The sequence below is a fragment of the Phalacrocorax carbo genome, chromosome 1 (genome assembly GCF_963921805.1).
Source record: "Phalacrocorax carbo chromosome 1, bPhaCar2.1, whole genome shotgun sequence".
NCBI lineage: Eukaryota > Metazoa > Chordata > Aves > Suliformes > Phalacrocoracidae > Phalacrocorax > Phalacrocorax carbo.
In genome coordinates this window covers 214,558,532-214,584,403 of record NC_087513.1, presented here as the reverse complement: position 1 = coordinate 214,584,403, position 25,872 = coordinate 214,558,532, and the positions used below count along the sequence as shown (strand labels likewise).

Here is a 25,872-nt window from a genome sequence, read left to right as displayed (position 1 = left end):
CGGCTGCCAGTGGGTGCCTACCTTGGCAATGAGAAACCTTGTGCTGGGGCAGGTAGGGTGATTTGAGGATCTCCCAAGCTGCTGCTTCCCCAAAGCGTCCATCCCTGGCATGTCCCATGGCTGCATTGCACCATGTAACAGTGCTCCTTGGAGTGCGGGGTCCAAAGGGACTGTTGTGGGCCAGAAAGACACCAAGGACCTGTACCACAGCAAGGGGCTGCAGGCCCGGGGGGCAACCACCGAGGTACAGTGGGGAAGGAGGTGCTCAGTGCCACATCCTTGGACAGTCTGTGCCCGTCTCCGCTATGTCCTCAGCTATAGAAGAAGTCATTCCTGTGGAAGCCAAAGCAGGGGGGCTTCAGACCCTGGTACAGGCATGCCTCATCGCAGGACAAGAGACCAGCAAGTTGCAAGCAGCTTTTCCTAGATTTTACTGCAAAAGGCAGCCACCAAAGTCCTACAGTGGGTGCAAACAGCATCACCTGCTTCACCCACAGCCTTCTACTGCAACAGACCCAAAAGGGGTCCCTCCACCCTATGCCTTTGTATCTGCTCTGTGCCTTTCCAACCTCTGCTGCATCTGTTTTTTGTGACCGTGAACACTAAGCTTAGGAATTTGTGTTTGTTGCAGCATCCCCATTTTTGGTTAACATCTAGGTTGTTCTTTATATGGGAACAGGGTAGCTGTTGGCTTCTGGATAAGCAGTAAGTTTTCCTCCCATCGTGGCTGCGGTGAGTGTTGTGGCTCTCGTTACAGGTGTGGTGCAAGGGGTTGTTTAGCTTGTTCCTCTGCATCGATGTCTCCCAAGGGCGAGCGGGCATGTTGTTGTCCCTCCTCACAATTCACTTCCAGCCCTGCCCTGGGAAATGCCAACGGAATAGAAGCCGCGTCCCTTTGGACACCTCATTATTTCAGTTTGCCAATGGCATTGCTTTTCCTCCCTTGGCAATTTGGCTGTGGGTGTTTGTGACTTCTCATGCCCTTGACTCCCAGAGGCTCTTCTTTACCTGCTTCCTCTTTCTCTCAGAAAGGTTTGGTTTGTGGCAAAAGCAAAAGCTGCAGCCCTCTCCCCAGGCCTTCCCTCCAGTTGTTTGCTGTGGTGTTTGCTACAAGGCTCTGGTCAGACATGCTTCAGCACACCCCTGCTTCTGGAGACCTCTGAATTAGATAGGACCTTTGCTCACCCTTTGCAAGGTGCTTTGAGGGCTTATGATGAATTGCAAGGAGTAAGCATGGCTATAAACTGGAATTGCAACTTTTAAAGCAAAATGGGAGCCATCAAGTGCACAGATTAACTCCTTGGTCCAAAGAGACACCAGCTCTGCTACATGTGCTGGGATTAAAGCATGGTCCTTGCTGAAGATCTCAGACCCCTTTGTTGGCCCAGAAATAATGGACATCTTGGTGCTTGGCACGGTTGTACGTGGACTTGTTATAACATTGCTGGAAGTACCCATTGCTCCTTGGCCTTCAGGCATCTCCACACACAGGACCCAACGCCTGCGGGGCAAAACTCTACTCCTGACTGGTCAATATGCTGATGTAAGCAACAAATGAGAGACAGCAAAAGAGTAGGTTTATTAAACCAAGTTTAAACCCTAGTTTTAGTGTCATTAGACACCAAAACATCTCTGATTCAGGGTCCAGGAGGAGCTGAAAGAGGCTGATGCAGGTTTTAGTATCACTGAAATATCAGTACAGGGATCTTGGCCGAGGTCTCCCATTGTTGCTAGAAAATGTAATCCTGATTTACACCAGGATGTGACCAAGGCTCTTTGTGTCCCTTGCTCCACTTCACACAGTGAAACTGTCTCTCCATGAGGAGGGGGAATACCTTCAAGGGAATAGGACAGACCAGCCACATCCCTGTATATCCCAAGAGATGATTTTATTCATGTGCTTTCTCTCACCTGGCTCCGAGGCTCCCTCCATGACCCTCCTTCCCATTAAGCCTGTGGTGTTTGAGTCACTGAGTGGGAATTGGGGCTGCAAGTTAATTTAGAGCTGTCCTCTATTTTCCTGACTCTTGGCTGGGCCTACATGGCCATGGTGTGTCCTGGCTCTATAACACCCTTTCTGTGACCCTCCAGAGGTGTCTAGCTCTTATGAAAGGAAATTAAGGCCTTGAAATGGTGGGGTTTAAATAATTTCCTGCAGCTTTTTGACCTAAAGGGTTGTCTGGATCTATAACCTGTGCTCCCACAAGTTGTGTTGGTATTGCTCAACAAACGGGGGACAGGAGCCAGACTCTGAAGCCAAGTGGTTCAGACAGCTCTACATCTCCACCACCTAGCCTGATCTCCTTCCCCTCAGTTTCTTCCAGAGCACAGAGCAGTCTTGGATGGGATGCCACAGGAAGATAGCTCTGAGGGCACCCACCTCCCAAAATCCATTTTGCACAGGTCTTCTGCAACATGAGATTAGTTGTTGCTCTGTGAGGAGGACCCAAAGGCTGGTCTTGTGCCTCAGCCAAGGCAGGGGAGGAACATCACATGGTCCCTGGGGGCTGGACCCTGCTACAGTCTGTTCGTCATCAGGTGCAAGGTCACAGCTCCTTCTACTGCCACCACATATGGGGTAAAAGAAACGAGGCTGTTGCAGCAAGGTCCGTCTGACATTGTTGCACGTAGCTCAGCTCAAAAAGGTCTCCAGGGTTACCTGAAGGTGTTTTTAACTTTTAAAACCTGAAGTTGGATCAACAGTTGTTGTTAAAGGTATTTTAAACCTAGGAAACAAGTGAGGCAAGAGCTCAGAGGACAGCCAGAAGGGTCAGGTTTCCTCAGACTGCTCTTTTGTCCCTTCAAATGGGCCTGTGGAGCTCTTAGCTTTCTTGACTCTGTCCTCAGGGTCTTTAGGACTAACAGCAGACTGGCGACTGCAGAACAATTCCCAGGGAAATGTCCCACCTTGGACCCCTGGTGTCTGTGGTTAGTCTGGCCAAGGCCAGCTTCTGATGGCTATTTTTGGGACTTCTGCTGGAAGTCAAAGTAATAGCTTTTGGGGATCATTCTGGGTGGCTGTGAGTCAAGTGTGACACAATCCAAGTGATGGCACAGCCTTTTGTAAAAATATTTTGGAAAAACTGTTTCCTAGAGTTCATTTCTCATAGTTTGAGCTCCCAAAGTGCCCTGCAAACATGGCATGTGGCAGAAGCCAACCTGAGTCACAGATAGGATGGAGACGACGCAAACAACTTGACTCCACACAATGTCTAAAGCTTTGCACTGAAACCCCTGCACTCTCCAAGTGTCCAAACCAGTGACTACATCCCAAAGATACCACAGCCTGCTTGCAGGAGTCAGGTCTTTTCCATGGTGCACCTAAAACTGTGGCTGTGGCTTAGCTGTTGTGTCATGGGGCCACTTGGCAGAAGGGGGCATGGCTTGGCATGGCACCTTTCATCAGGATCTGCAGCCTCATGGAGCCACCCAGAATCCTGCAAAGAGAAATAAGTTTACCACTATCCCTTTGTCCCATCCACTGTCTGGACAACCCACCAGCACAAGCACCGGTGCTCTGGATTTAATCATGCACAGCGATTGCTAGGGAATGAGTGGTTCCAGGTCGGGCATGATGGTCTTGGTGGTTCTGATGTAGGCTCAGAGCATCCCTACTGTGCCTGAAAAGAGGTTGTTTCAGTTGCTTGCATCTTGGACCTGCTTCCTGACCTTCTTCTTCCTCTTCCCCAAAGAGACAAGCATTAAAGTGCAGACTGTGCCTGCGTTCCCTTTTCCCAGGTGCACTAAGGTGAAGCCCACGTGTGAGCACTCTCTCCAACATTGGGCCAGTCTGTTCAAGGGCAGGCAGACCCATGCTGAGCTGCCGGCATCCGCCTGCTGCCGCAGCAGCAGTGTTGAGCCCGACTCCTGCCAGCCGTGCCATCCAGAAAAGGACATGGATTCCTGAGGGGAGAAGTTGACCAGGAATCAAACATTACCACTGCAGAGATGGGGGCCAAACTAATATGAGTGCAGCCGGCAGGGTGAGGGAAATTATCCTTTCCCTCTGGCTGGCATTTGTTAATCCCTATCTGGGCACTGTTTTGGGGTCCCCAGAAGAAGTTAGTGGCAGACTTGAAGCGAGCCTGATGAAAACCACCAAGATAGTCTGGAGCACAGGACACGCAAGGAGAGGCTGAGAGAGCTGGGTTTGTGTGGCCAGGAGGAAGGAAGGAAGAGAGGGAGCTTATTGCTGTCTGCAGGCACCTAATGGGAGGATGTGGACAAGGTGGAGCCAGAGACTTGCTGGGGATGCACAGTCACAAGTCAAAAGACAACAGCACAAGCTCCAGCTTATCTTCAGCATGAGCGTGGTAAGACACTGGAACAGGGGCCCAGACCCCCAGCAGAGAGGCTGTGGATTCTCCATCCATGGAGGTACTCAAAGATGGACTGGACAAAGCCCCAGGCAACCTGATTTAACCTTGAAGTAAGTCCTGCTTTGAGCAGCAGGTTGGACTAGACCCCTCCAGAGTCTCCTTCCAACCTGAATTATCCCATGAGCCTACACTCAGAGAAAGCCACTGCAACCCAGACCTAGCGGGTGGCATCCCTGGCTGCACGCCTTCATTCCGGAATAACGAGCTGTGGTTGTCAGGGAGGTTGCCAGGGAGGCTGACATCAGACATCCCTTCCCTATAGATTATCGTGCACAGCAGCACCATTCCGCAATCTGCAAACGAGGCGGGAGGGCACCCAGAGGAAGCCCCGGAGGGTGTTTTGCGTCACTGGCCTGGGTTGCCTAGCACCGCTGGGACCGTGGAGAGGGGGCACCAGCTCTGGGGGCTTGGAGGCTTTTTCCCCCTGCGTGTCCTGTTTGAGAGCCAAACACTGCTGAGGACGTAAGAGAGGAGCAACCGAGGCGATGGCAGCCGAGGCAGGGGTGCTCGAGATGCCCTTCGTCCAGGATGACCAGCTCACTAGGCGCATGCGACTGAGATTCCAGAGCCTGCAGCAAAAAAACATGAGGCCCCAGGATGGTGAGAAGCTGCTGCATCCCAATGAGCACATCTACCGAGTGGATTTCACCCAGCAACACAACCTGCGCTTCCTCCGCTGGGACATCCAGCTGGAGAGACCTGGGAAGGTCACTGTGACTGGCACCTCCCAGCACTGGACTCCTGATCTCACCCACCTTATGAACCGGCAGCTGCTGGAACCAGTGGGAATCTTCTGGAAGAAGCCAGGGGCCAAGGAGGTGGAGTGCAACGAGGCAGATGCCCAGGAATTTGGGGAGCGGATAGCAGAATTAGCACAGATCCGCAAGGTGATGTATTTCCTCCTCGCTTTCACTGATGGCCTCGAACCAGCTCAGCTGAAGGGCTCAGTCATTTTTAAAGCCTGATCCCCTCTTGCTCAGCCCTTTTTGCTCCAGCTGCGCTTTTGTTTTCATTTTTCTTTCTCTCAGTTCAGTTCTTGGTTCATTTTTTATGTTGTTGTTTGTTTTTTTTTTTTATGAGGGACGGCATTGTGAGAAAGTGGAGGACAGCTCAGTGCTTCCGGAGCCCCTCAGCCCTGCAACATATTCCCATACCTACTGTCCTCTGTCTGAACGATGGGAAGGAGGGGGCCATGAGCTTGCTGCTGTATTTTCCTAGACCATAAGACTGCATGCTTGTGAATTCAGTAGGGATTCACCAGGTCTGACTGGTGCAGGGTCTTGCTGGCTTGGAAATATGAGGCTGCCCTAAGACCTCCAACTATGGCAACTGCATCCTAAAAACCTGATGGAAAAATAAGAAATTGCCATACTAGAAATAGGAGAGACAATCTGGAGACAGCTGTGCCTTCCAGTTTCCATCCTAGCCTTTAAAAAGGGGGGGCTTGTTTGCAATGGAGTGCTTCTCCTTGCTGTGACTGTGGCTGCTTGGTGTCTCTGAAGACCGGTCTCATGGAGGATCACCTTGCCATGAAGCTGAAGTACATTTGGACATGATGTATTCTGCAGATTGCAAACCCACTGGACAAACTGGTGCGGGGAGGTTGGATTGCTCTCTTCCTGACAGCCGCCACCATTTCTTGCTGGGGGTCACTGTGGGGTGGTGTATTCCAGCTTGCTGCTCACCTTGTGCTTCCTGGAGATTGTTGGTCCTGAGATGGGTTGGAGCAGGCGTGCATGTGTGTGCAGAGCTGGGCAAGCGAGCCAGCAGCTCAGAGCAGGCTGTGGGTCTGAGCCAGCATTGTGTCCCCTGCAGCAAAAACAATCTGTGCATTGTTATGGCCTTAAAGCACCCATGAACATATTTATTCTGAAGCATCTATAGAGAGCTGGGAGGCTGCAGAGCACTTTGCAAACCACAGAGCAGGAACCTGCTGCTGCTGTCCCCAAAAAGCCTTGTCTCCTACCCTCTACAAATGCTGAGGCAGGCAGCGGTGTCTGGGTGGCGATGGGAGTGGAGAGGGAAGGTGGTACCTTTGCAAGTTTAGGAGCAGTAGGGTGTTTTGTGCCTGGCTTGTCCCATGACTGTCAATTAACTACTAACTTTGGGTGTTCCCTTTCTCTCCACCAAAAGGTGGAATGTATTTTGGTGAAGCTTCTTGAGACCCACAGATAGAAATGTCCTTTGAAAGAGTCAAGCATTATTACAATTTGTCCTTCATTAAGATTGCATTCAAACGTGGGTCAACAATCCTCAGGGTATGGCCTGAGTTTTTTCTGAGATGTGTAAGGAGAGGGCAGTGATGGGAAAGCAGGGACAAGGTGACCTCGTACCCATGGCCTGCTGTCTTGTGTGGACCGTCCCAAAAAGAGTCCAACCTCTTCTCCAAAGCCTCCAGAGATGCAGACTCCTAGCCCTCCCCAGCTCAATAATAGTGTATAAAATGATTTACACAAGCTATGCCAGGGAGAGAGGTGAAGGAGAGCAGGAAGATCATCTACTGGCCTGTGAGATGGTGGCAGCTTTGGGTCTTGCCCACAGCCAAAGCTCAGCAATCACTGAATCATACAGCCATGCCATGAGCACTGCTGGAGAAGTTGATGTCTTTGCTTAGACTCCAAGAAATTCTGGAGTAAATGAAGAGAGGTAAAAGTGGATCCATCCCTGCATAGCTATGGCATGGATCCACAGTAGGCCGAACCTACTTCTATGGCCCTGGAAGACTTTCCCATAGGAGACCCTATAGGAGGCATACATCCCAGAGCAGGTCTCCTGACTACAAATCACATTAGACCCAATAACAGGGGCCACTGCTAACTTCCAAAGGGGTTTTTGCATGCCAGATCTCACAATATGCCATTGCTACATTGCCAGTTGCTGGGATGGAGCTATTGCTGCACATACCTCGCTGGGTATTGATGTACCACCACAAATAAAAGTGTAGTCAACAGGGTTCCCCGTAAGGACTGAGGCTGTGAGTGTCTTCTTCATGACCATTTTGGAAGCTGCCCCAATCCTGAAGGCAATAAAACAGCACCCAACATCTTCAAGCCACTGTTGGTATTTTTGAGCACCTTTTTATCTCCTGTGGAAAGTAAAATGAATATTTACCTTCTTTTCTCTTGGTGTGAAAGGCTTAATGGAGCATTTAGCAGTTTGTGTGTTTTGGAGAGGGGTTTGAAGCTGGGTAGAGGAGGGGAATCAATCCTCAGGTGGATACTCCTTCCCGTCAGAGCTGGGGGTGGGAGGTGAGCAGGGCAGTGTGATCTCTCTCTGCTGCAGGGAAGATGAGCCTCTCTATACTAGTCCCTGAAACTCTCCCTATACGGTTTCAGCATTCCATAAAGGCTTTCAGATACATCACTCTATCCCACCTCCCAGGGAAATTTCATCGCCGTTTGTACCATGGTTCAGCAGATTGGCACAGCTGGGTCCCTCCTTCCCCTTCCTGAGCTGGCAAGTTCCCAGCAGAAGAGCCCCTGCTTGGAGGAATTGGGGTCTACCAATTTCTCCTCCTAATCAGGGACACTTCTCCAGAGTCACTGGTGCCTTTCCTCTTAGTTAGCCACTCTCTTAAGAAAAATGAGAAAAGCCCTAAACCATCTTAGGGAAATGAACCTGGTGTTCCTGGTCTCCCAATTTACCTGTCTCTGAGCCCTTTCAGTGTAAATTCATCCCACTAAAGGGTGTTACAGCTCCAGATTTTGGGAGCCCCTAAGCAAAAAGCAGCACAGTTGGGTGAATGAGGAGTCGTGGTCTCCACTACCTCAGTGTCACACAACCACGTTGAGCCCAGGACTCAGTGGGATCCTGGGATGGGTGGTCTATGGCATGCTCTCTAGCATCCACTGAGGAGGGATGGAGATGTCTGGGGAGGTTTCCTGGGAGCAGGTGGGAGCCATGGACCTCAGTGACATGATCTCCTGAAGGGATCTGGGCTCCAGATACTGCTGGGGTTTATAGGCGTGCCCTAGGTTAATCCTTTAGGTAATACACAACATCAGGTCATAGGCAGGGGTTGTGCTGTATGCCTTGATGCGTGGTGCCCCGATAGGCACTGCATCCAGAGCTCCTACCTCTGCCCTGCAGCAAGGGGAGTCACCTTGGTCAGGGGATGAAGCAACTGGAGGGATCCTTGGCCTGGGTGGGATGCTGTGCTCTGGGAGGAGCTGGGGGGAGGAACCTGACGTTTGAGCTCACACCTTGCACTTTGGTAGGTTGAGGACAGATTGGGCTCTGGAGATCAGGCTCCTCTCATTTCCCCTTCAGTCAGTGTAGAAATACAACCAGTTCTTGCTCCTGGATCCTGCTCTTTATGAAGTCTGACTGCTTTTTGCTGCCTTCAGCAGCAGAGGGTGTTTTCAGCACTGTCCCCAAATGAAGGGCCAGAGGAGGACGGTGGGGACTGGTATCTCCTGCCACCACTGACAGTAATGGTAAGTCTCAGAACCAGCCAGCTGGAAGCTGTCACTACCAGCTCTGGCTGACAAGCTTCCTCTAATCAATCGCATAATCATTTCTAAGCCCACATTAATAGTGAGTTAATTAGCACAATGGTCCTCTATGACAATTCATTAGGATGAGCTCCAGTCAGGAGAGAATCGATGGGGACTGATGGAGGGCTGTCTGACCTTTCCTGGCGCTCTCCCAGAGGGATCCTGGGGCATTGTTGTTAACACTCCTGGAAAATGCCAAACCCTCTAAAAGCAGCTCTTTTTCATGGCTCTGTCTGCTCTACTATTGATCCAGAGAACCCAAGAGTGCCAGTGAGCTCGCAGGGCTGATGGCATCACTAATATTTCAGTGTAGGAGCAATAAAAGCCCTGGGCTGATTGTTGCTGGTAGCTAAGGAGTCGGGGGGGCTCTCCAGAGAGAATTCTCTCTGCAGGGTTATGGCTTCGTGATGGCAGCCAAAAAAAAATAAAAGCAGCAAGCTGAGGCATGATGCAGGGGGTCTCATCATGGCCTGGGACCACCTGAAGATCCTCTTTCCATGCAATGTAGATGTGTCCTGTCCTATGCCACCCCAACACTTGCAGCTGTCTCCGCAGGACAGTGATTATTTGGGTGTACTGGAACATAATTTTCCCCATGGGCACATTGGGGCTTTTCCTCACTTAGGCCATGATGCATCGGGAGCAGGGAAGTAAAGAAGCGAAGGTATGGACAGTTGGTCACATTCCTGCAGCTGAATCAGTACTTGCCATCTATCGACTACATTAACTGTACATGGCCTCACAACCCACCCTGGCCATGAAGTAAAGCCATGTGGCCTTCACCCTCAACAAAAGCTAAGTTGTGGTGGGGCAGTTCATTGCTGTGTACCTCTGTGTCCTGGTTCCAAGTAAAATGCCAGTCCTCCTAGATGTAGCGTCTGTGCATGGCTGTGCCCATTTCTGTCCCAATTGTTGGGTGGATTTTCCATCCAAAGCAAAGCTGGTGGTGCCCGCAGCCATGAAGGACTATGGACGGTGGCAGTTACCCTTCTCTTATGCAGATGGCAGTGACACCAAACCTGCACTCTCTCAGCCCCTCAGCTCTCCTAGGGTTTCTTTTACCCCAGACCCTCTTTTCCTTGTTTCAGCAAGTCACATCCCTGCGCTTGCTTGGGTGAGTATGGTAGGTCTTGACAGGGAAACACGGAAACCTTGTGGGGATGGGGATCTCGCTTTTCCCGATAATATTTAGCAGAGTACATGTACGCACAGTGTCTGGTCCTTGTTCATTGCCACCAGGTAGGCAAATACAACACTTGCTCATGGGCCAGTCAAGTCACAACCGAATCAAGTTAGCAAATCAAAGAATGTGCTGTCTCTTAGTGGTACCCTACTGACACTAAAGTGAACAAAAATGTGGTCATAAAAATCACCATCCCTGGTCAGACCAAGGACTCTTCTGCTCCAATAGCCTGTCTACAGCAGTAGGTGGCAGCAGACGTCCAGGGCAGAATTATAAGAAAGAGGAAAAGAATCTTTAGGTCCATCTTCCAAGGTGTGATGAAGTCTAAGCTATTCCAGTACATGTTAATCTAGTCTGTGTTGGAGGAACCAGGTCCAAAATCTGGCCCCATATTCTGGCCCACTCATATTCTTCCTTGTCTTCGATATTGTCTGTTAGTTTCAGGGTGAGAGTCAAATCCAGCAAAAAAGGGGAATAATGTAGGTCCGTGTGTCTCCTCTCATGCAGGTGATCCCAGACTGGAAGGAGCAGGAGTGGAATCCTGAGAAACCCGAGAGCTACGTGGGGATCTTCCACTTCCAGTTCTGGCGTTTTGGTCAGTGGCTGGATGTGGTGATAGATGACCGCCTGCCCACACTCCACAACCAGCTCATCTACTGCCACTCCAACTCCAGGAACGAGTTCTGGTGTGCCTTAGTGGAGAAAGCTTATGCTAAGTAGGTACCTGGGCAGTTGCAGAAAAAACTGGGACCTGGGCACCCTCTTTTTCCTTTCTGTTCATTCATCAGTTGGTTTGCACCAGCGGAACAAAGAGCTTTCCTGGGAAGGAGTAGAATATATCGCAAACAGACAGAGGCTGTAAGAAAAAAAAAAATTCTCTAGCCTTAATTTGCCCTCAAAGCAAAATATCCTTCAGCTCCACATTTGCTTAAGTTACACCTGTCCTAGGGATTTCAAGTTCCATTTTGTCATGGTTTAATCCCAGCTGGAAACTAAGCACCATGCAGCTACTCGCTCACTCCCCCCAAGTGGGATGGGGGAGGGAACTGGAAGGGTAAAAAAGAAAATACTCGTGGGTTGACATAAAGACAGTTTAATAGGTAAAACAAAAGCCGCGCACACAAGCAAAGCAAAACAAGGCATTCATTCACTACTTCCCATCAGCAGGCAGGTGTTCAGCATCTCCAGGAAAGCAGGGCTCCATCACGTGTAATGGTTACTTGGGAAGACAAACGCCATCACTCCAAATGTCCTCCACTTCCTCCTTCTTCCCCAGCTGTATATGCTGAGGAATATAAATATATATATATTTATATTTATATATATAAAGCACTTATCACCCTATTGATAAACATTCTTTGGAACCACTCTGACGGGAGGGGTAAGAACAGGAGTCAGCCTGTCACTACCTCAGCACCATGTCATATGGTATAGAATATCCCTTTGGTCAGTTGGGGTCAGCTGTCCCAGCTGTGCCCCCTCCCAGCTTGTTGTGTACCCCCAGCCCCTTGCTGGTGGGGTGGGTGAAGCAGAAAAGGCCTTGACTCTATGTAAGCAGTGCTCAGCAATAATTAAAACATCCTTGTATTAGAATCATAGAATCATTAAGGTTAGAAAAGACCTCCAGGATTGTCAAGTCCAACCCCCAAACCAACACCCCCAGGCCTCCTAAACCATGTCCCCAAGGGCCACATCTACATGGTTTTTAAACATCCCCAGGGATGGTGACTCCCCCACCTCTCTGGGCAGCCTGTGCCAGGGCCTGACCCCTCTGGCAGGGAAGGCATTTTCCCTCACATCCAACCTAAACCTCCCCTGACGCAGCTTGAGGCCGTTCCCTCTCGCCCTGTCACTGGTGACTTGGGAGCAGAGACCAGCCCCCCCCTCACTCCAGCCCCTCTCAGGCAGCTGCAGAGAGCGAGAAGGGCTCCCCTCAGCCCCCTCTTCTCCAGGCTAAACCCCCCCAGCTCCCCCAGCCGCCCCCCAGCACACTTGTGCTCCAGACCCTGCCCCAGCCCCGCTGCCCTTCTCTGGACACGCTCCAGCCCCTCCAGGGCCTTCTTGTCCCGAGGGGCCCAACCCTGAGCCCAGCACTCGAGGTGGGGCCTCCCCAGGGCCGAGCACAGGGGCCCCATCCCTGCCCGGCCCCTGCTGGCCACACCAGGGCTGACACAAGCCCGGGGGCTGGTGGCCTCCTTGGCCACCCGGGCACTGCTGGCTCATGCCCAGCCGGCTGTCAGCCAGCACCCCCAGGGCCTTCTCCGCCGGGCACTTCCCAGCCCCTCTGCCCCAGGCCTGGGGCGTTGCCTGGGGTTGGTGTGACCCAAGGGCAGGACCCGGCCCTGGGCCTTGTTAAACCTCACACAACTGGCCTCGGCCCATGGATCCAGCCTGTCCAGGTCCCTCTGCAGAGCCTTTGTACCCTCAACACTATTTCAGCACAAATCCAAATCATCGCCCCATATAGCTACCCTGAAGAAAAGCAACTCTCCCAGCCAAACCCAGCACACCTTTACTTTGTCCTATGACAGCAAGAGTACTGCAAACAGCACGGCCCTTAGTTTTTTACCCTGGTTTTCTGTCCTCACCCACTAAAAGTTTTATTACAACTCTCTGTCCTCCAGGTGCCCCAAGAACTGTCCCAGACCCTTTAAAATGTCAGGCTAGTGTTGTTGTGCCATGTCTGTCACCCTCTTTCAGGTTGTCAGGCTGTTATGAGGCCCTGGATGGAGGCAACACAGCTGATGCCTTGGTAGACTTTACTGGTGGAGTCTCTGAACCTATCGACCTGACTGAAGGGGACTACATCACTGATGAAGCCAAGCGAAACCTCCTCTTTGAGCGTGTGTTGAAGGTGCACAACCGGGGAGGCCTCATCAGCTGCTCCATAAAAGTAAGCAACATTACCTGTATGGTCATGGTGTCATGGGAATAGGCAAAATAAGATGCAGTCATCTTATACTGTTGGAGACTTCTAAATTACGTCAGATAAATTATGGCCAAGTTCCTACTTCTTCCCATGAATGGCAAAGGGAGTCAAGCCTGGATGCCAACCCTTTTTACTCCTCATTGCTATGTGTAACAGCTCATATTCATCCCACCACCCTTTAAATGTTAGGAGAGATTTCACTTCCAGAGAAGGACATTTTGCTGTCTGCACGTAGACATCTCCACAAAGATTGGGTGCCAGACCTCCCGTTATAACCAGTGGGATGAGCTTTATTGTTGGTCAGTGTGGGAGCTCAGAGACCTCATGCAGCAGATGAAGACCAAGAAGGATCTAGCAACTAAAATAGCACCTGATACATCTCCCAAGGCAAATGACTCTGTCCTTGAGCACTGGCGCTCTTTTCAGCTCTGAGCAACCTGCAGGGAAATCTGAGTTCTCTTTTTCCCAGTCCCTGCAAAGGCAGGGTACAAGCATTGTCTGTGTCCCCCTGCCCAGGCCACGTCAGCAGCTGACATGGAAGCCCGCCTGGCCTGTGGACTGGTGAAGGGCCATGCATATGCAGTGACGGATGTACGGAAGGTCCGCCTGGGCCACGGCCTGCTGTCCTTCTTCAAATCGGAGAAGCTGGACATGATCCGCATGCGCAACCCGTGGGGTGAGCGGGAGTGGAACGGCCCTTGGAGTGACACGTGAGTTAGGATGGACAACAGCAGCACCTTTTATTTGGTGGAAAAAGGTGGCTTGGAGCAAGCCTTGAGGCATGAGAGAATTTGGCTACACCCACACCTGTAAGATAACATTCTATGGGCAGTTGTGCAGTGCTGCTTCAACCCATGTCCTAAACCTACTGTTTCACTGGGGTAGATTCATTCCTTGTCCTGAGGTCCCTGGAGGTCAGCAGGAAGGTGGTTGAGCTTGGCAGACCTTCTCATTAAGGCTCTGCTGGGTGTTGTGGTTAAATTGCCAGCATGTTCACACACATTAGTGAAGGATGATTATAGCTCACCTTTCCACTCCCAGTCTTGTTCCAGCAAAACCAGCACGCAACAGAATCAACCTCTGCCACCACTGACTGCTGTGGTGGCTGTGGATGCGATGAAGAACAAAGGGCTGGTGTAACCAGAGCCTTTGGCCAGAGTCCATTTTGTTATCTTCACTGTTAGGGTTGTGATTGTACTGGCCAAATGAAATCTTGCCAAGCTGGGTTCACCTCCACTGGTCAGGACAGAAGTTGAAGCTCCAAACCAGGCTGCACTCCCCCCGTGTTTGGAAGATGAGCTAACCAGAGCAGTGTGGGGACTGGTTGCATGACTGGAGCTTTATACAGGCCTTCTGCCCTTGACAGATCCTGCCAAGGGCAAGTAGCCTCTTGAATTCTTGTGTGTCCCCTTGCCCTCACAGTAACGATGTGTATTCTTCCCACAGCTCTGAGGAGTGGCAGAAAGTGAGTAAAAGTGAGCGAGAGAAGATGGGGATGACGGTGGAAGATGACGGAGAGTTCTGGTGAGTTCCTCCTGGGGTAGTCACCACAGGCCATGTCCACAGAGTCCTCCCACCCCATGAGGCATGTGAATCGTTTCCATGCGTACAGCTATCCAGAGCAAACATCCTTCCAAGCCCTAGGATCTTTAGTGAAGCCTCCTCCTTGAGCCCATGGGTATTAGCTTTGGATGGCCATGACCCTAGGATTGCAAGGTGCTCTGTATCACACTGTGTCCACACGATTTCTCCAGGGTACTGGGAACCTGCTATGAATGTGCTGAACTTAACAGCCTCACCAGGTACATTTCAATACAACATGTACCCAGAGGAGGAAAGGCCACTACACTGCTTCTCCGACTCCAAAGCACATAGCTCTGTTGTTTAAACTGAAGAAAAGGTATTTACTGCATGTATGGAGAAAGGTATCGCCATCTCTTCTGTTATTCATCAGCCATCAGAGGCTACCCACACACAGTCTTTAAGAGGTGATCAAGAAAATCCCATGCAGCGTACTGTTCATGGGAATGAAGCCCTATAACCCAGCTCTGTCCTTTCCTGACTTAGGATGACCTTCGAAGATTTCTGTAAATACTTCACAGACATCATCAAGTGTCGTCTCATCAACACGTCCTACTTAAGCATCCACAAGACCTGGGAGGAAGCTGTGCTACATGGGGCGTGGACCAGAAGCAGTGACCCATTGAAGAACCGCTGTGGAGGCTGTATCAACCACAAGGACACCTTTTTACAGAACCCCCAAGTAAGTCATGTTGCAGAGGACCTCCTGGAGCCTTCACATGTGCTTCCAAGTGTTTAAATCTCCTACAGGGACCTAGAAGGCCAAAACAGCTACCAGATCTCTAGTAGATTAAATGTGCTCATGGCCATTCTCTGGCTGAGACCCCTGGCACAGCATGACCATCATCCAAGCCAACTCTATTAACCTTATTCCTCTTGTCAGGGAGACTGCATCCAAATGCCTGTTGTAGAGCGTCTTGGCACAAGCAAACATCAAACTGTGCCACAGGGTAGCAGTGTTAGCTGGTGCCAGTCAAACAGGGCCAGCAATCATTTCCAACAATTTGTATGTCTGAATGATCAGATTCCAGTTCCTTTGCCCAAACCTTAGCACTGGTAAATTTACCAGGACAGGAGTAGTGTATGGGGACGTTTCCTTCTAGCTGGGACTTCAGAAAAGGCCCTGCTCTGAAGGTCATCTCCTGGAACAAGCTCTTCTCTCCTGTCCTGCTCTGAACTGGGATTCTCAGTAACACGAGACAAGTCCTTGTGAGTACTTCATCTAAGAAGCAGATGAAGGATGGTCTGGTCCATTGCAGGAGTTGTCATCAAGGATGTGGGAGAGTTGTTTCCTGCTTCCAGCCCTGTATTAGCCTTCATCTTAGGTCTCTGTGGACATCAGTTCCTCCTTCCAGGCCTCGAAGGAGGTCTTGTGGCAGACTGCAAGGGGTGAAAGTCTTTGGTATAAGAGTGCATCTGGACTCCTTGGATTCTGCAGAGCAATTCAGAGACTGGATTTCCCACTCTTTTTCTAAGATGAGTCAAAAAGGTCTCTGGCTTGGAAAGATGATGCCCCTTCCCAAGAGGAGTGGGTATGGGCTCTCGGTGCTGGTACAGAAGCCAGGCTGTCCCTGCAGTGGGGTGGGTGAGGAGGAGCTGAGGTTAACTCTACTATGTGACCGCCCCCACCCATGCCCAGTGATCCTGTCTCAGTAGAAGCCTTCCCTTACCTTCCTCCCTTTGCTTCTAGTATGTGTTTGATGTGAAGAAGGCAGAAGATGAAGTGCTGATCTCCATCCAGCAGAAGCCAAAAAGGACCAGTCGCAAAGAGGGCAAAGGAGAGAACTTGGCCATAGGCTTTGATATCCATAAGGTAGACCATGGTTTCTGCATGTTGGCCTGAATACCCCCATAAATTTGTTACTGGTGGAGTGGTACATCAGTCCTGCATGACCACGGGTATTGTTTATTTAAGCATTATCTGGGTGCCTCTGGGGTCCCTTCAGCACAGCCTGCCCCCCTCTAGAGATGATGAGAGATTTCAGAGGTCAACAGTGACAGCATGGACAAGTTCTCCTTGCTAAAAGCAATGGTTAGTCTGTTACCTCCAAACGTTGAAATCCATTAGACTGATCCTTATGTGTTGCTTGCTGGGTCCCCAGTGTCAAGCTGGGATGCAAGAGGCGGGTCCCTGAGCCAACAGTTGGGAGAGCCATGTCCACATTTGTTTTCCATCCAGCCCAGTTGGGACCGTTTTGCTGGTTCCCTCAACGCCAGCTCTCCCAGCACTGTGGGGACCATTCCCTGCAGTCTGGTCCCCCAAGGTGGATACCAATACATAGTCAGTCAGTGCTGTCCTGCTGACTGTCCTGCTGCGGTCTCTGCCCAGGTGGAGCTGAACAGGAACTATCGGATGCACACCCTGCAGCAGAAGGTGGCCAGCTCTATTTACATCAACTCCCGTAGCATCTTCCTGAGGACGGACCTGAAGGAAGGGCGCTACGTCATCATCCCCACCACTTTTGATCCTGGTCATGTAGGCGAGTTCCTTCTCAGGATTTTCACAGATGTGCCTTCAGATTGCCGGTAAGGAGCAAGAGCAGTGATGGGGAGAAGCTGGCTATTTGGAGACAGCCTTGTGCTTTTGACATGTGGTTTTCCAAGTTGGAATTGGTCATAGCTTTGCCTGAAGCTGGTGTTTGGCTTCCTTTCAAAGGCGTCTTTACAGGTCTCCCCACAGACACACAGAGAAGCTCCCACTCTGGTTCTAAGCATGACATGGGAGAGCATCCCAAACCCAGACTGAGGAGATTGCAGTGGGGAGCAGAGTCTGGCTGTGAACAGTGCATCCTCCTAGAGCAAACTCTCTGGCCTGCCCGTGGGGTAAGGCTGGGCACCTCTCAAAGGCTGTTTTTCCCTGCAGAGAGCTGACATTGGATGAGCCACCACACACCTGCTGGAGTGGGATGTGTGGTTACCCGCAAGTGGTATCCCAGATTCATGTCCTTGCTGCAGCCGGGCTCAAGAATCAGGACTCCCAAGGAGGTACTAGTCTTTCCCTGCCTATTGTCTAGACCCAGAGGAGCTAGGAGGTGGTTGTTTCAGTGGGAAAAGGGGGACGTGGTTTCATGAGGTGGGACATTGATGGGGTTTGTAATGTCCTCAGACTTTTTTTTCAGTGAACATGACTGATTCAGACACTAGAGGAGGAGAAAGTCCATGGAGAGTCAAACTCACTTCTTGCTGTGGCCTGATCTGGGAACTGTTATATTTAGGCTAATATCCTCTGATATCCTCAGGAGATCCTCCCAAAACTTCCCCAAAGCCCTTAGCAGGGGTTGTGTAACAATCCAGGCTTTCCTCCTGCCTATCAGCAGCTGTAAAAGTCAGGAATCATATTTAAAGTCTTTTTACTAGAAGGAACAGAGAAGCAATGGAACAGGCTCATGTGTTGGGGTAGTCTTCATCACCAGAGGCTGGATAAATGTATACCAGTAAAGGGTAGACCAAATTTAGCTCATTTTGGGATGATGTGGATTGAGAGCCTCTCCCTCTATTTCCTTGAAGTCCTGCTCCACACTTGGCTGCTAGGAGCCCTCTGAGATGATCTGAGCCACCACCAGAACAGTGTACTGTCTTTCTGCCTCCTTGGTCCTCTAAAGATTAATTTTCATGGTCCTACCATGCTCTGGTGCAATTTTGACATCCAATACTTCTCTTGCATGAAAGACAGCAGAAGCACCATGCCTCACCATGTCCTGTGGCCACACAGAAACTCAAGGCAAGACACACATGTTTTCTGGGGCATCTGGACCAAGATACCCAGGAGTAGTGATGACTTGTACTAGGAGATCATTGAAGTAGGGATGAAAGGTCTAGAGGTCATGATTAGAGAAGCAAATGCCTTTCTACCATGGGAACTGAGCAACTCCTAGCCTTTCTCCCCCACTTCCTGAGTCAAGGACATGTGTTGAATGTGGCAAAGTTTAGCCAGGCACTTTGAAGCCAAATTTAAGTATAAAGTATTTAAAGTATAAAAAATAGAAAGCCTAAAATTTATAAAATCTAAATGAAAAAAAAAAATTAATTTTTTTTTTTTTTCACCCAAGCATTATTGTCAGGGCTGCGTATCACTAGACCCCTAAAAGTAACAAGCAGGATCCTTCATTAGGGCAAGGACTAACCCAATTCGCTTATTTATCACGTGCCACAAAGGGAGTCTTTCTATCCCATCTGGTGTTTGGGGAGGGAATTTTACCCTAGGTAGGTTGGGGTTTTTTTGGTTACTCACAATAGCTCAGTGTATCTGTAGCAATGCAGGGAAATCTGTAGCTAAAGGTCTCTGAACTGTTCACGGAAACAAGGAGATTTATCTTTCCTTCAGACAAAGGTGCATGTGGATTCTGGAGCCATAAAACATTTTTTCAGCAAGAGGCCCTTGGGAATGACTGTTTTCCAGCTGTTTTCCAGCTGTTCAGCTCCCACCACCACCAGCCTGCCTGTTTGGTGCTTTCCAGTGCAATGGTATTGCTCGCATCTCCCAGCTCAGGCCTTTCACGCTACTTTGGAAATAGTGATTTACAGATCGGAATTTGGCTCAGGCTGATGGAATATGAGGATTTAATGGGACATCCCAAAAGACAAGGCTAGTTTGGAAAAAGGGCTGTGAAATCCAGCAGCTGTGTCTCACCAGGGGAGCCAGGTCCTTGAAAACAGAAAGCTAGTGAGGAGGTGGTCTGGCAATCAAAGATGTGGTGCTTAAATCCCTGACCCTTAGAAGGGGGTGGTTTGTTCTTCCTCATTTCCACATTTCGCTTGGACAAGAAAACTCTACCTGGCCTGTGTTTCCATCTTAGCCACTAATGGTGAGAAAATGCATTCTGTCAGTTAAATTTCTGTAGCAATAACTCATTCTCTACTGAAATTCCCAAAACGAGCACTTGTTTCTTAAGGGGAAAATATTTACTCATGAGGGACTCTTTCCCTCTCCTGGAAGCTCAGGAACTGTCCAGCTGTGGGCTGGTAGTCTCTGAACTTGGTAACTTTACATTCCATCTAATGGCCTGGTTGTTCCCGATGACTCTCTTGTTCCAGCTGGGATATTGTGATAACCTTCTTTTCCCATGGACCTGTTACAGATCCTGTTGTGAAACTCTTCTCTGGCTTCCCACTTACCTGTTTTAGAATCATAGAATCATGAAGGTTAGAAAAGACCTCTAAGATCATCAAGTTCAACCCCCAAACCAACACCCCCAGGCCTCCTAAACTGTGTCCCCAAGGGCCACGTCTACGTGGTTTTTGAACGCCCCAGGGACGGTGACTCCCCCACCTCTCTGGGCAGCCTGTGCCAGGGCCTGACCACTCTTTCAGGGAAGACATTTTCCCTCATCTCCAACCTAAACCTCCCCTGACGCAGCTTGAGGCCGTTCCCTCTCGCCCTGTCACTGGTGACTTGGGAGCAGAGACCAGCCCCCCCCTCACTCCAGCCCCTCTCAGGCAGCTGCAGAGAGCGAGAAGGGCTCCCCTCAGCCCCCTCTTCTCCAGGCTAAACCCCCCCAGCCCCCTCAGCCGCCCCCCAGCACACTTGTGCTCCAGACCCTGCCCCAGCCCCGCTGCCCTTCTCTGGACACGCTCCAGCCCCTCCAGGGCCTTCTTGTCCTGAGGGGCCCAAACCTGAGCCCAGCATTCGAGGTGGGGCCTCCCCAGGGCCGAGCACAGGGGCCCCATCCCTGCCCGGCCCCTGCTGGCCACACCAGTGCTGACACAAGCCCGGGGGTTGGTGGCCTCCTTGGCCACCTGGGGGTGCTGGCTCATGCTCAGCCAGCATTTGCCTGCTTTCATCTCCTCCAGTTCCCACTCATTTCCCCTCGTCGCCCCCCAATGCCTGATCTTTCTCTTCCCCATGTCTCTCACTGCCACCAATGATCCTTTTTGATGTTTGGTCTTCTCCCTGAATTCTTGCCCCCAAAAAATACTCCAAGAACTATCTTCACCTTTTTAAAAGCCTTTTATTTCCAACCTAAGGCTCCCCATTCATTGGTTGCTCATCAAACCTTCCCAGTGCCCAAGTGGTCTTATTTTTGGCTCTCATAAATTAGCATATCTTGGCACTTCATTTTGGCTCAACATTGTGCCATCTCTCATCACCTTGACCCCCCAGCATTTTTCTTACCCCAGCATTAGCCGTTATAGTGACAGCTCCTGCAGCATTCGAGCCTCATTCTGTGAGGAATTTAAGATCTTCCAGTGATTTGCGCATAGGGGTGAAAAGCACAGATGTAGCTGATGTAGCTATTATCCCTTTAACGTAAAACCAAGGTTAGCCTGGTTGGGAAGTATACAAGCTGCAGTGGAAGCAAGTGGGGTTTTGCAGCCTGAAGGCTCTTGATGGTCCTCTCGGTTTCCTTGTGTGAAACAAGCTCTGTGAACCCAGTTCTCTTCTCCATGGCTTTATTTCTGCCTGCCTTCAGCAGAGCAAATCCGGAAAGGGAGAGGTGAGCAGGTCAGTGTCTTCCATGAAAGGTTTATCCCAAAGGCCAGGAGGATTTTGGGTGATGAAAGGCTGCGTATGTAGAATATGTGGTCAAGGAAGAGGTGGACATTTCGTAGCGGTCCATCACCACCTGCCACACGGGGGCAATGTCATCTAACAGGAGTAAGCCTGAGCCCATCAGCTGAGCTTCATGGATGTCATCTGGGGTGTGATGAACTCTTTGCCAGATATCCATCTCCTCTGGTGGGCTGTGGAGAAAAAACTGCTGCATGACACCCCTGGAAAAGGGCTCTGAGGAATTACAGGAGCTACAACAAAGCAAAAATTCCCTTTTCTCTCCCCAGGAGCTGACCCTTATGTGATCATAAAGTGTGAAGGGCAAAAGGTTCGCTCTCCGGTGAAGAAGAACACGGTGTCTCCAGAATTTGACGTGAAAGGTCTCTTCTACCGCAAGAAGCCAGGACAACCCATCATTGTTCAGGTACCCAGCAGGCAAACAGTGAGCCAAGGGATGGAGACCCTCTCTCACTTGGACCCCTCCACCTGCCCTCTCCTCACACTCACCACAACAGGTCTGTTCCCCAAGGCTGAGCATCATCAGTTCATGTAGCTGAACCTCTCACCACCATGGCTGAGCCATGGCACCTGATGAATGCATGTCCTTCACCCCTCTCAGTAACAGAGTGAACCCCACACACGTTGGCCACCTCCACAGCTCCAGCTCAGAGCAGTTCCCCAATAACCCCTTCTCCTCTCCGGTGCATGAAGGTTGGCTGCATCCCCCAAGGAGCTGACCTTATGTCTGTTTTGTTTCCCCAGATCTGGAACCACAATTTAATAAGTGACGAGTTCTTGGGCCAAGTGGTGCTCACAGGGGATCCCAGTGACCGGCAGTCAGTGCACACACTGCACCTCCAGGACAAGGGGAACAGGAGATCAAACGATCTCTCTGGAACCATCGCTGTAAGGCTGCTCAGCAGTAACGTCCTCACCAATGTCTAAGTACTCAAGGACTCTTCTTCTGGTGCCAGAAATGTGTATATAAACATGCAGACGTACATACATACATATATATATACAGACACACATACAGAGCCTACCTACCATCTGCAAAGTGTATATGAACTATGCATGCATTCCACCCAAAGGAGCCAATCTTGTGTTTTCAATGTTAAAAAAATGGTGCCTTTCTGGGGAACCGCAACAATCCTTCTGCTGGCGTCCTCTGCAGCCCCCATCGCCGCCGTGTGCCCTGTGGGATTGCTGCAAGCACACTATGTATCCTGACAGCCAGAGCATGATGCCCTGATGCTGTTTGTTTACACGGGCTGGCACGCATGTGTCACCGCGGTCCCACCAGCCGCTTCAATGCATCTTCGAAGTGTCTGCTTGGTTTTAGAGTAGTGTGCGTGGAGTCATCTCCCATGAAACTGCCATTTAATAGCTTCTACGTGCAGGCACCTCAGCAAAGAAGTGGAAAAGAGATTGGACTTTTTGGATGTTTTCTGGGTATGGGTTTTCACACTGCAACTGGAAAGAAAATGCACCAAAACAGATCCAAATCTACAGGGGCAACAAGACTAATGGTTCCATCATTTTAGGGATGGGCTGTCTCCTCCTGAGTCTTGTTCAACCCCACGCAACTCTGAAGGATACAAAGATGCCAACAACCGTGGTGGGACAACTGTTCTCTGGGGTCAAGTTTTTGAATCGGTCTGGACTCAGCTTCTGTGTGTGCCTCTCGAACTGCCGTGGTGCCTGCTGTCTCCATGGCTTCATGCAGTCCCCATCCCAAAAGCTCACCCCAGTAGCTGGGGTGGGTTGTATGCTCGGGCCGTTCAGTGTTTAGACTAGAGGAGATCAGTTACTCTGAAGGCCAAAGCGTCAGGTCCAAGGGATGGGGAGCTTTGCTCAGTGGGTGCCATCTTTACTGCTGCATACAGTGCATCATTTCTCAGTGCCTCGCTTTCCCAAATTCTTTTTAAAAAATAGTGGGATTTTAGCTTGGGCTAGAGGAGAGACGAGGAGCACTGCTCCCAGTGCAGCCTGAAAATATTGGGAATATTTAATTCATACCAGTGTACATCTCTCACATTTAATTTCCAGTCTCCTGGCCTGGAGGATGAGTTGCGCAGTGCTAGAGCCAGTCTCACACGCACAACCCAAACCCATCCTCAGGGCCACGTCTAGGGCCGTGCCCTGCTCCCGTTTGCCATGAAGACTGCGTTTGTCTTCCTTATTCCACTGGGTGGCAGAATCTGGTTTCTTATAAACCGTCCTATATAAACCAAACAACAAATCCTTGTCTGGCCTTTCAGCAGCTGATCAGGGCAGGTTTCAAAGCATGTTTTTTCCTCCTGTTGTTAGGTTGGGGTTTTTTATTCATGTGCCTTTAAAAATGGTGCAAGCTAAGGGATTTTTCTGTCAGGTTTTCTTACAAGCATACCTTTTGCAGTCTCCTGTATGCAAGTGGAAATGAATACATATGATGTAATCTTCTAATCCTGGTAAATTTTGGCCTGAGCAGAATCCTCTGCCTGCAAGGACAAGCAAACAGGAAAGCTTCCTTTTGCCATAGCAAGCAGTGTTTCTGTTTGTCCTGCTAAATGCCCATGTTTGTGCTGCAAGTCTGTATTTTTTTAAAAAAGTCCCTAAAGATCTGCTAAGTCTGTAACGTGATAAGGTATTCCCCAAAGTCACATCAGCAGCCAGCTCAATTCTTGGTACATCCAGAAGCATACAGTACAACTTCATCAATTTTTGTAGGCGGTTCTTCCCCTTTCCTCATCTTCAGAGTTTATCTCCTGTGCTTCTGAACTGGGGTTTTGACCATATTGCTTATTTTCTTAGGTCTTGTTTTCCGGGACTTAGAGGCAAGCAGTGGCCCACAGGATGCCCTTCCCAGGTCCCAGTTATTTCTGGCTTGTGCTGCGCACCCTCCAACTCCTGGTGCCATCTCTGGGACCCGGGTTAGTTCAGCATCTTGCAGAATTGACTCAGATGCTCTTAGTTTGGTAAAGTCACATTTTCACCCCATGGTCAAAACAAATCCTTGAATTTGGGCAGACCAGTTCAGAGATATTTTTATTTTATTCTTGTTTTGTTCATGGGACTCATCACTGAAAATAAATGGAAGCAGCATTGTGGGGCTAAAGGCATGATTTAGGTCTTAGGAGACAATCTCACAGGCTCATGTTCAGAGTGGTATGTGAGAGGGACTGTGATGCCCAAAGATATCTCACCTGGCAGGGAGAAGAGCTATTTCGCTAAGGGAGAACATCACAGGAGCTTCGCACCATCATCATCAGATGGGGGTAGCCAGCCTGCCTGCATTAGCCTTGTTTTCTCAGGCAATCAGGCTACCGATAGCTTCAGCAAATGAAAGCCATTTGGCCAGGAGAGCCCTGACATGTGCCAAACTGCACCGTGATCCCCAAGGAAGGGCGCTGAAGCTTGCCGAGGAGTAGTGGTGCCCTGGTACCTGTGGGCAGCCTCCTTCCTTCCTACAGAGGATCAAGCCATAAAGAGAGGAAAAGCAGCTTTTTAACTGCTTCTCACAAAAAAAAAAATAAAATCATCACACTATATCAGGACCAAAATGTCTTAATATCAGTAATAGTTGTCCTTTTTTTTTTCTGAAAACTTTTGAAAAGATAGAGCAGAAGCTTTCTTCCCCTTACATTTCCAATGGAATAACAAAAATTACCTTCGTTGCTTTTTATTTTGGTCTTGTCTTGTTTGTAGAGCAGATGGGGAAGGGCAGATATTGAAATGCCGTTCCTAACATCGATGCCTTTTCTCTTTGAATGAAGTAAATAGAAATATTCAGGGCCTTTTTTTTTTTTGGCTGAAGGGAGGGCAGGTCTGATAAGCACTTTCCGCTGCCCTCCAGGTCATGTAGGACATGTCTCTGATTTATTTTCCATTTCTTTTGTTAATCATTTCAATGGTTGCAAGTAGCCTGCCATTACACTCTGTGAAATTCTTTTCTTGTTGACGTCTGCATGTTAAAACAGGCTATGACTTGTCTTCACCTCCAAAGGCACGGACGTGTCATGCTGCACAAGATCAGAGTGGTCCAAACAGAAAGCCAATGTTGTACAGCTGTAAACCTCCTATAAATAAATTGTGTATATTTTATTCAGACTCTCTGCCTTTAAAATGCTGTGTTCTTCCAGAACACTTTGAATGGGCACAAGGTGGCTCTGCAGAGCCTTTTTAAGTTGTGTGATCCACTAAACTCCATTCCAATTATTTTCTCTGCAGACTTTGAGACTGAGGCGAGGCAATCTGCATGAAGGTTTTACGCAAGGTTACACTGACGTTCACTGGGAAAAGCCCCCTCTGACTGTAAAAACCTTTGCATCCTATGCCTCAGAGTCACCACAATGCCACGGTTGCAAAATTATGCTGGAATATTTCTCTTTGGCATTGGGTCTGCTACAGCCTGCAGCTTCCCACCTTAATGTTTTTTGAGCCTCACCTGACTCAGAAAAAGCTAAAAAGCAGATTGCTAAAAAAATAAAATATGGGCAGAACAGCAGAAGGATGTGGGGTTTGGATGGCTTTCCCTCAAAGAACAAACCTGCAGATTGCATATTGGGAGCGTTTGAAAAGCAAAAAGCCTGTCCCTGCCCATGGGAGTCTCCAGCCTTGCTGCTGTAACGCACCACCCCACAGCAGTGGCCCAAGGGTCGTGCTCCCACCTCAGATTCCAGCCCCCAGCTCCATCACCTGCCTGTGCTTGAGGTCTCTGTAGCATGGAGAAGCTGTGCCCTTCTGCAGCCCGTCCTCGAGGGCCTGGAGCAGGCATCTGCAAAAAGCCTTTTTATTGTGGGGTGGGGACACCCACCCGTATTATAGAATCATAG

General features: G+C 49.8%; 2 protein-coding genes across 3 annotated transcripts in view; both read left to right on the top strand.

Annotated features, from left to right (window-relative positions):
* CAPN5 (calpain 5) overlaps positions 1-25,147 on the top strand; it is a 59,746-nt gene extending 34,599 nt beyond the window's left edge. For both annotated transcript variants that reach the window (XM_064441500.1, XM_064441501.1), the window contains exons 4-13: positions 10,566-10,774; positions 12,759-12,951; positions 13,504-13,697; positions 14,434-14,511; positions 15,055-15,250; positions 16,259-16,381; positions 16,898-17,094; positions 17,432-17,553; positions 21,346-21,482; positions 21,821-25,147. In XM_064441500.1, coding sequence (XP_064297570.1) covers positions 10,566-10,774; positions 12,759-12,951; positions 13,504-13,697; positions 14,434-14,511; positions 15,055-15,250; positions 16,259-16,381; positions 16,898-17,094; positions 17,432-17,553; positions 21,346-21,482; positions 21,821-22,003 — 1,632 coding nt within the window. In that variant the 3' untranslated portion in view covers positions 22,004-25,147. The remainder of the gene's footprint in view (positions 1-10,565; positions 10,775-12,758; positions 12,952-13,503; positions 13,698-14,433; positions 14,512-15,054; positions 15,251-16,258; positions 16,382-16,897; positions 17,095-17,431; positions 17,554-21,345; positions 21,483-21,820) is intronic.
* Positions 3,187-7,370, top strand: OMP (olfactory marker protein). Its single transcript, XM_064441502.1, has one exon. It carries the CDS (start codon positions 4,865-4,867, stop codon positions 5,342-5,344), a length of 480 nt encoding a protein of 159 aa, XP_064297572.1. The 5' UTR covers positions 3,187-4,864; the 3' UTR covers positions 5,345-7,370.
* Positions 25,148-25,872: the final 725 nt, after the last annotated feature.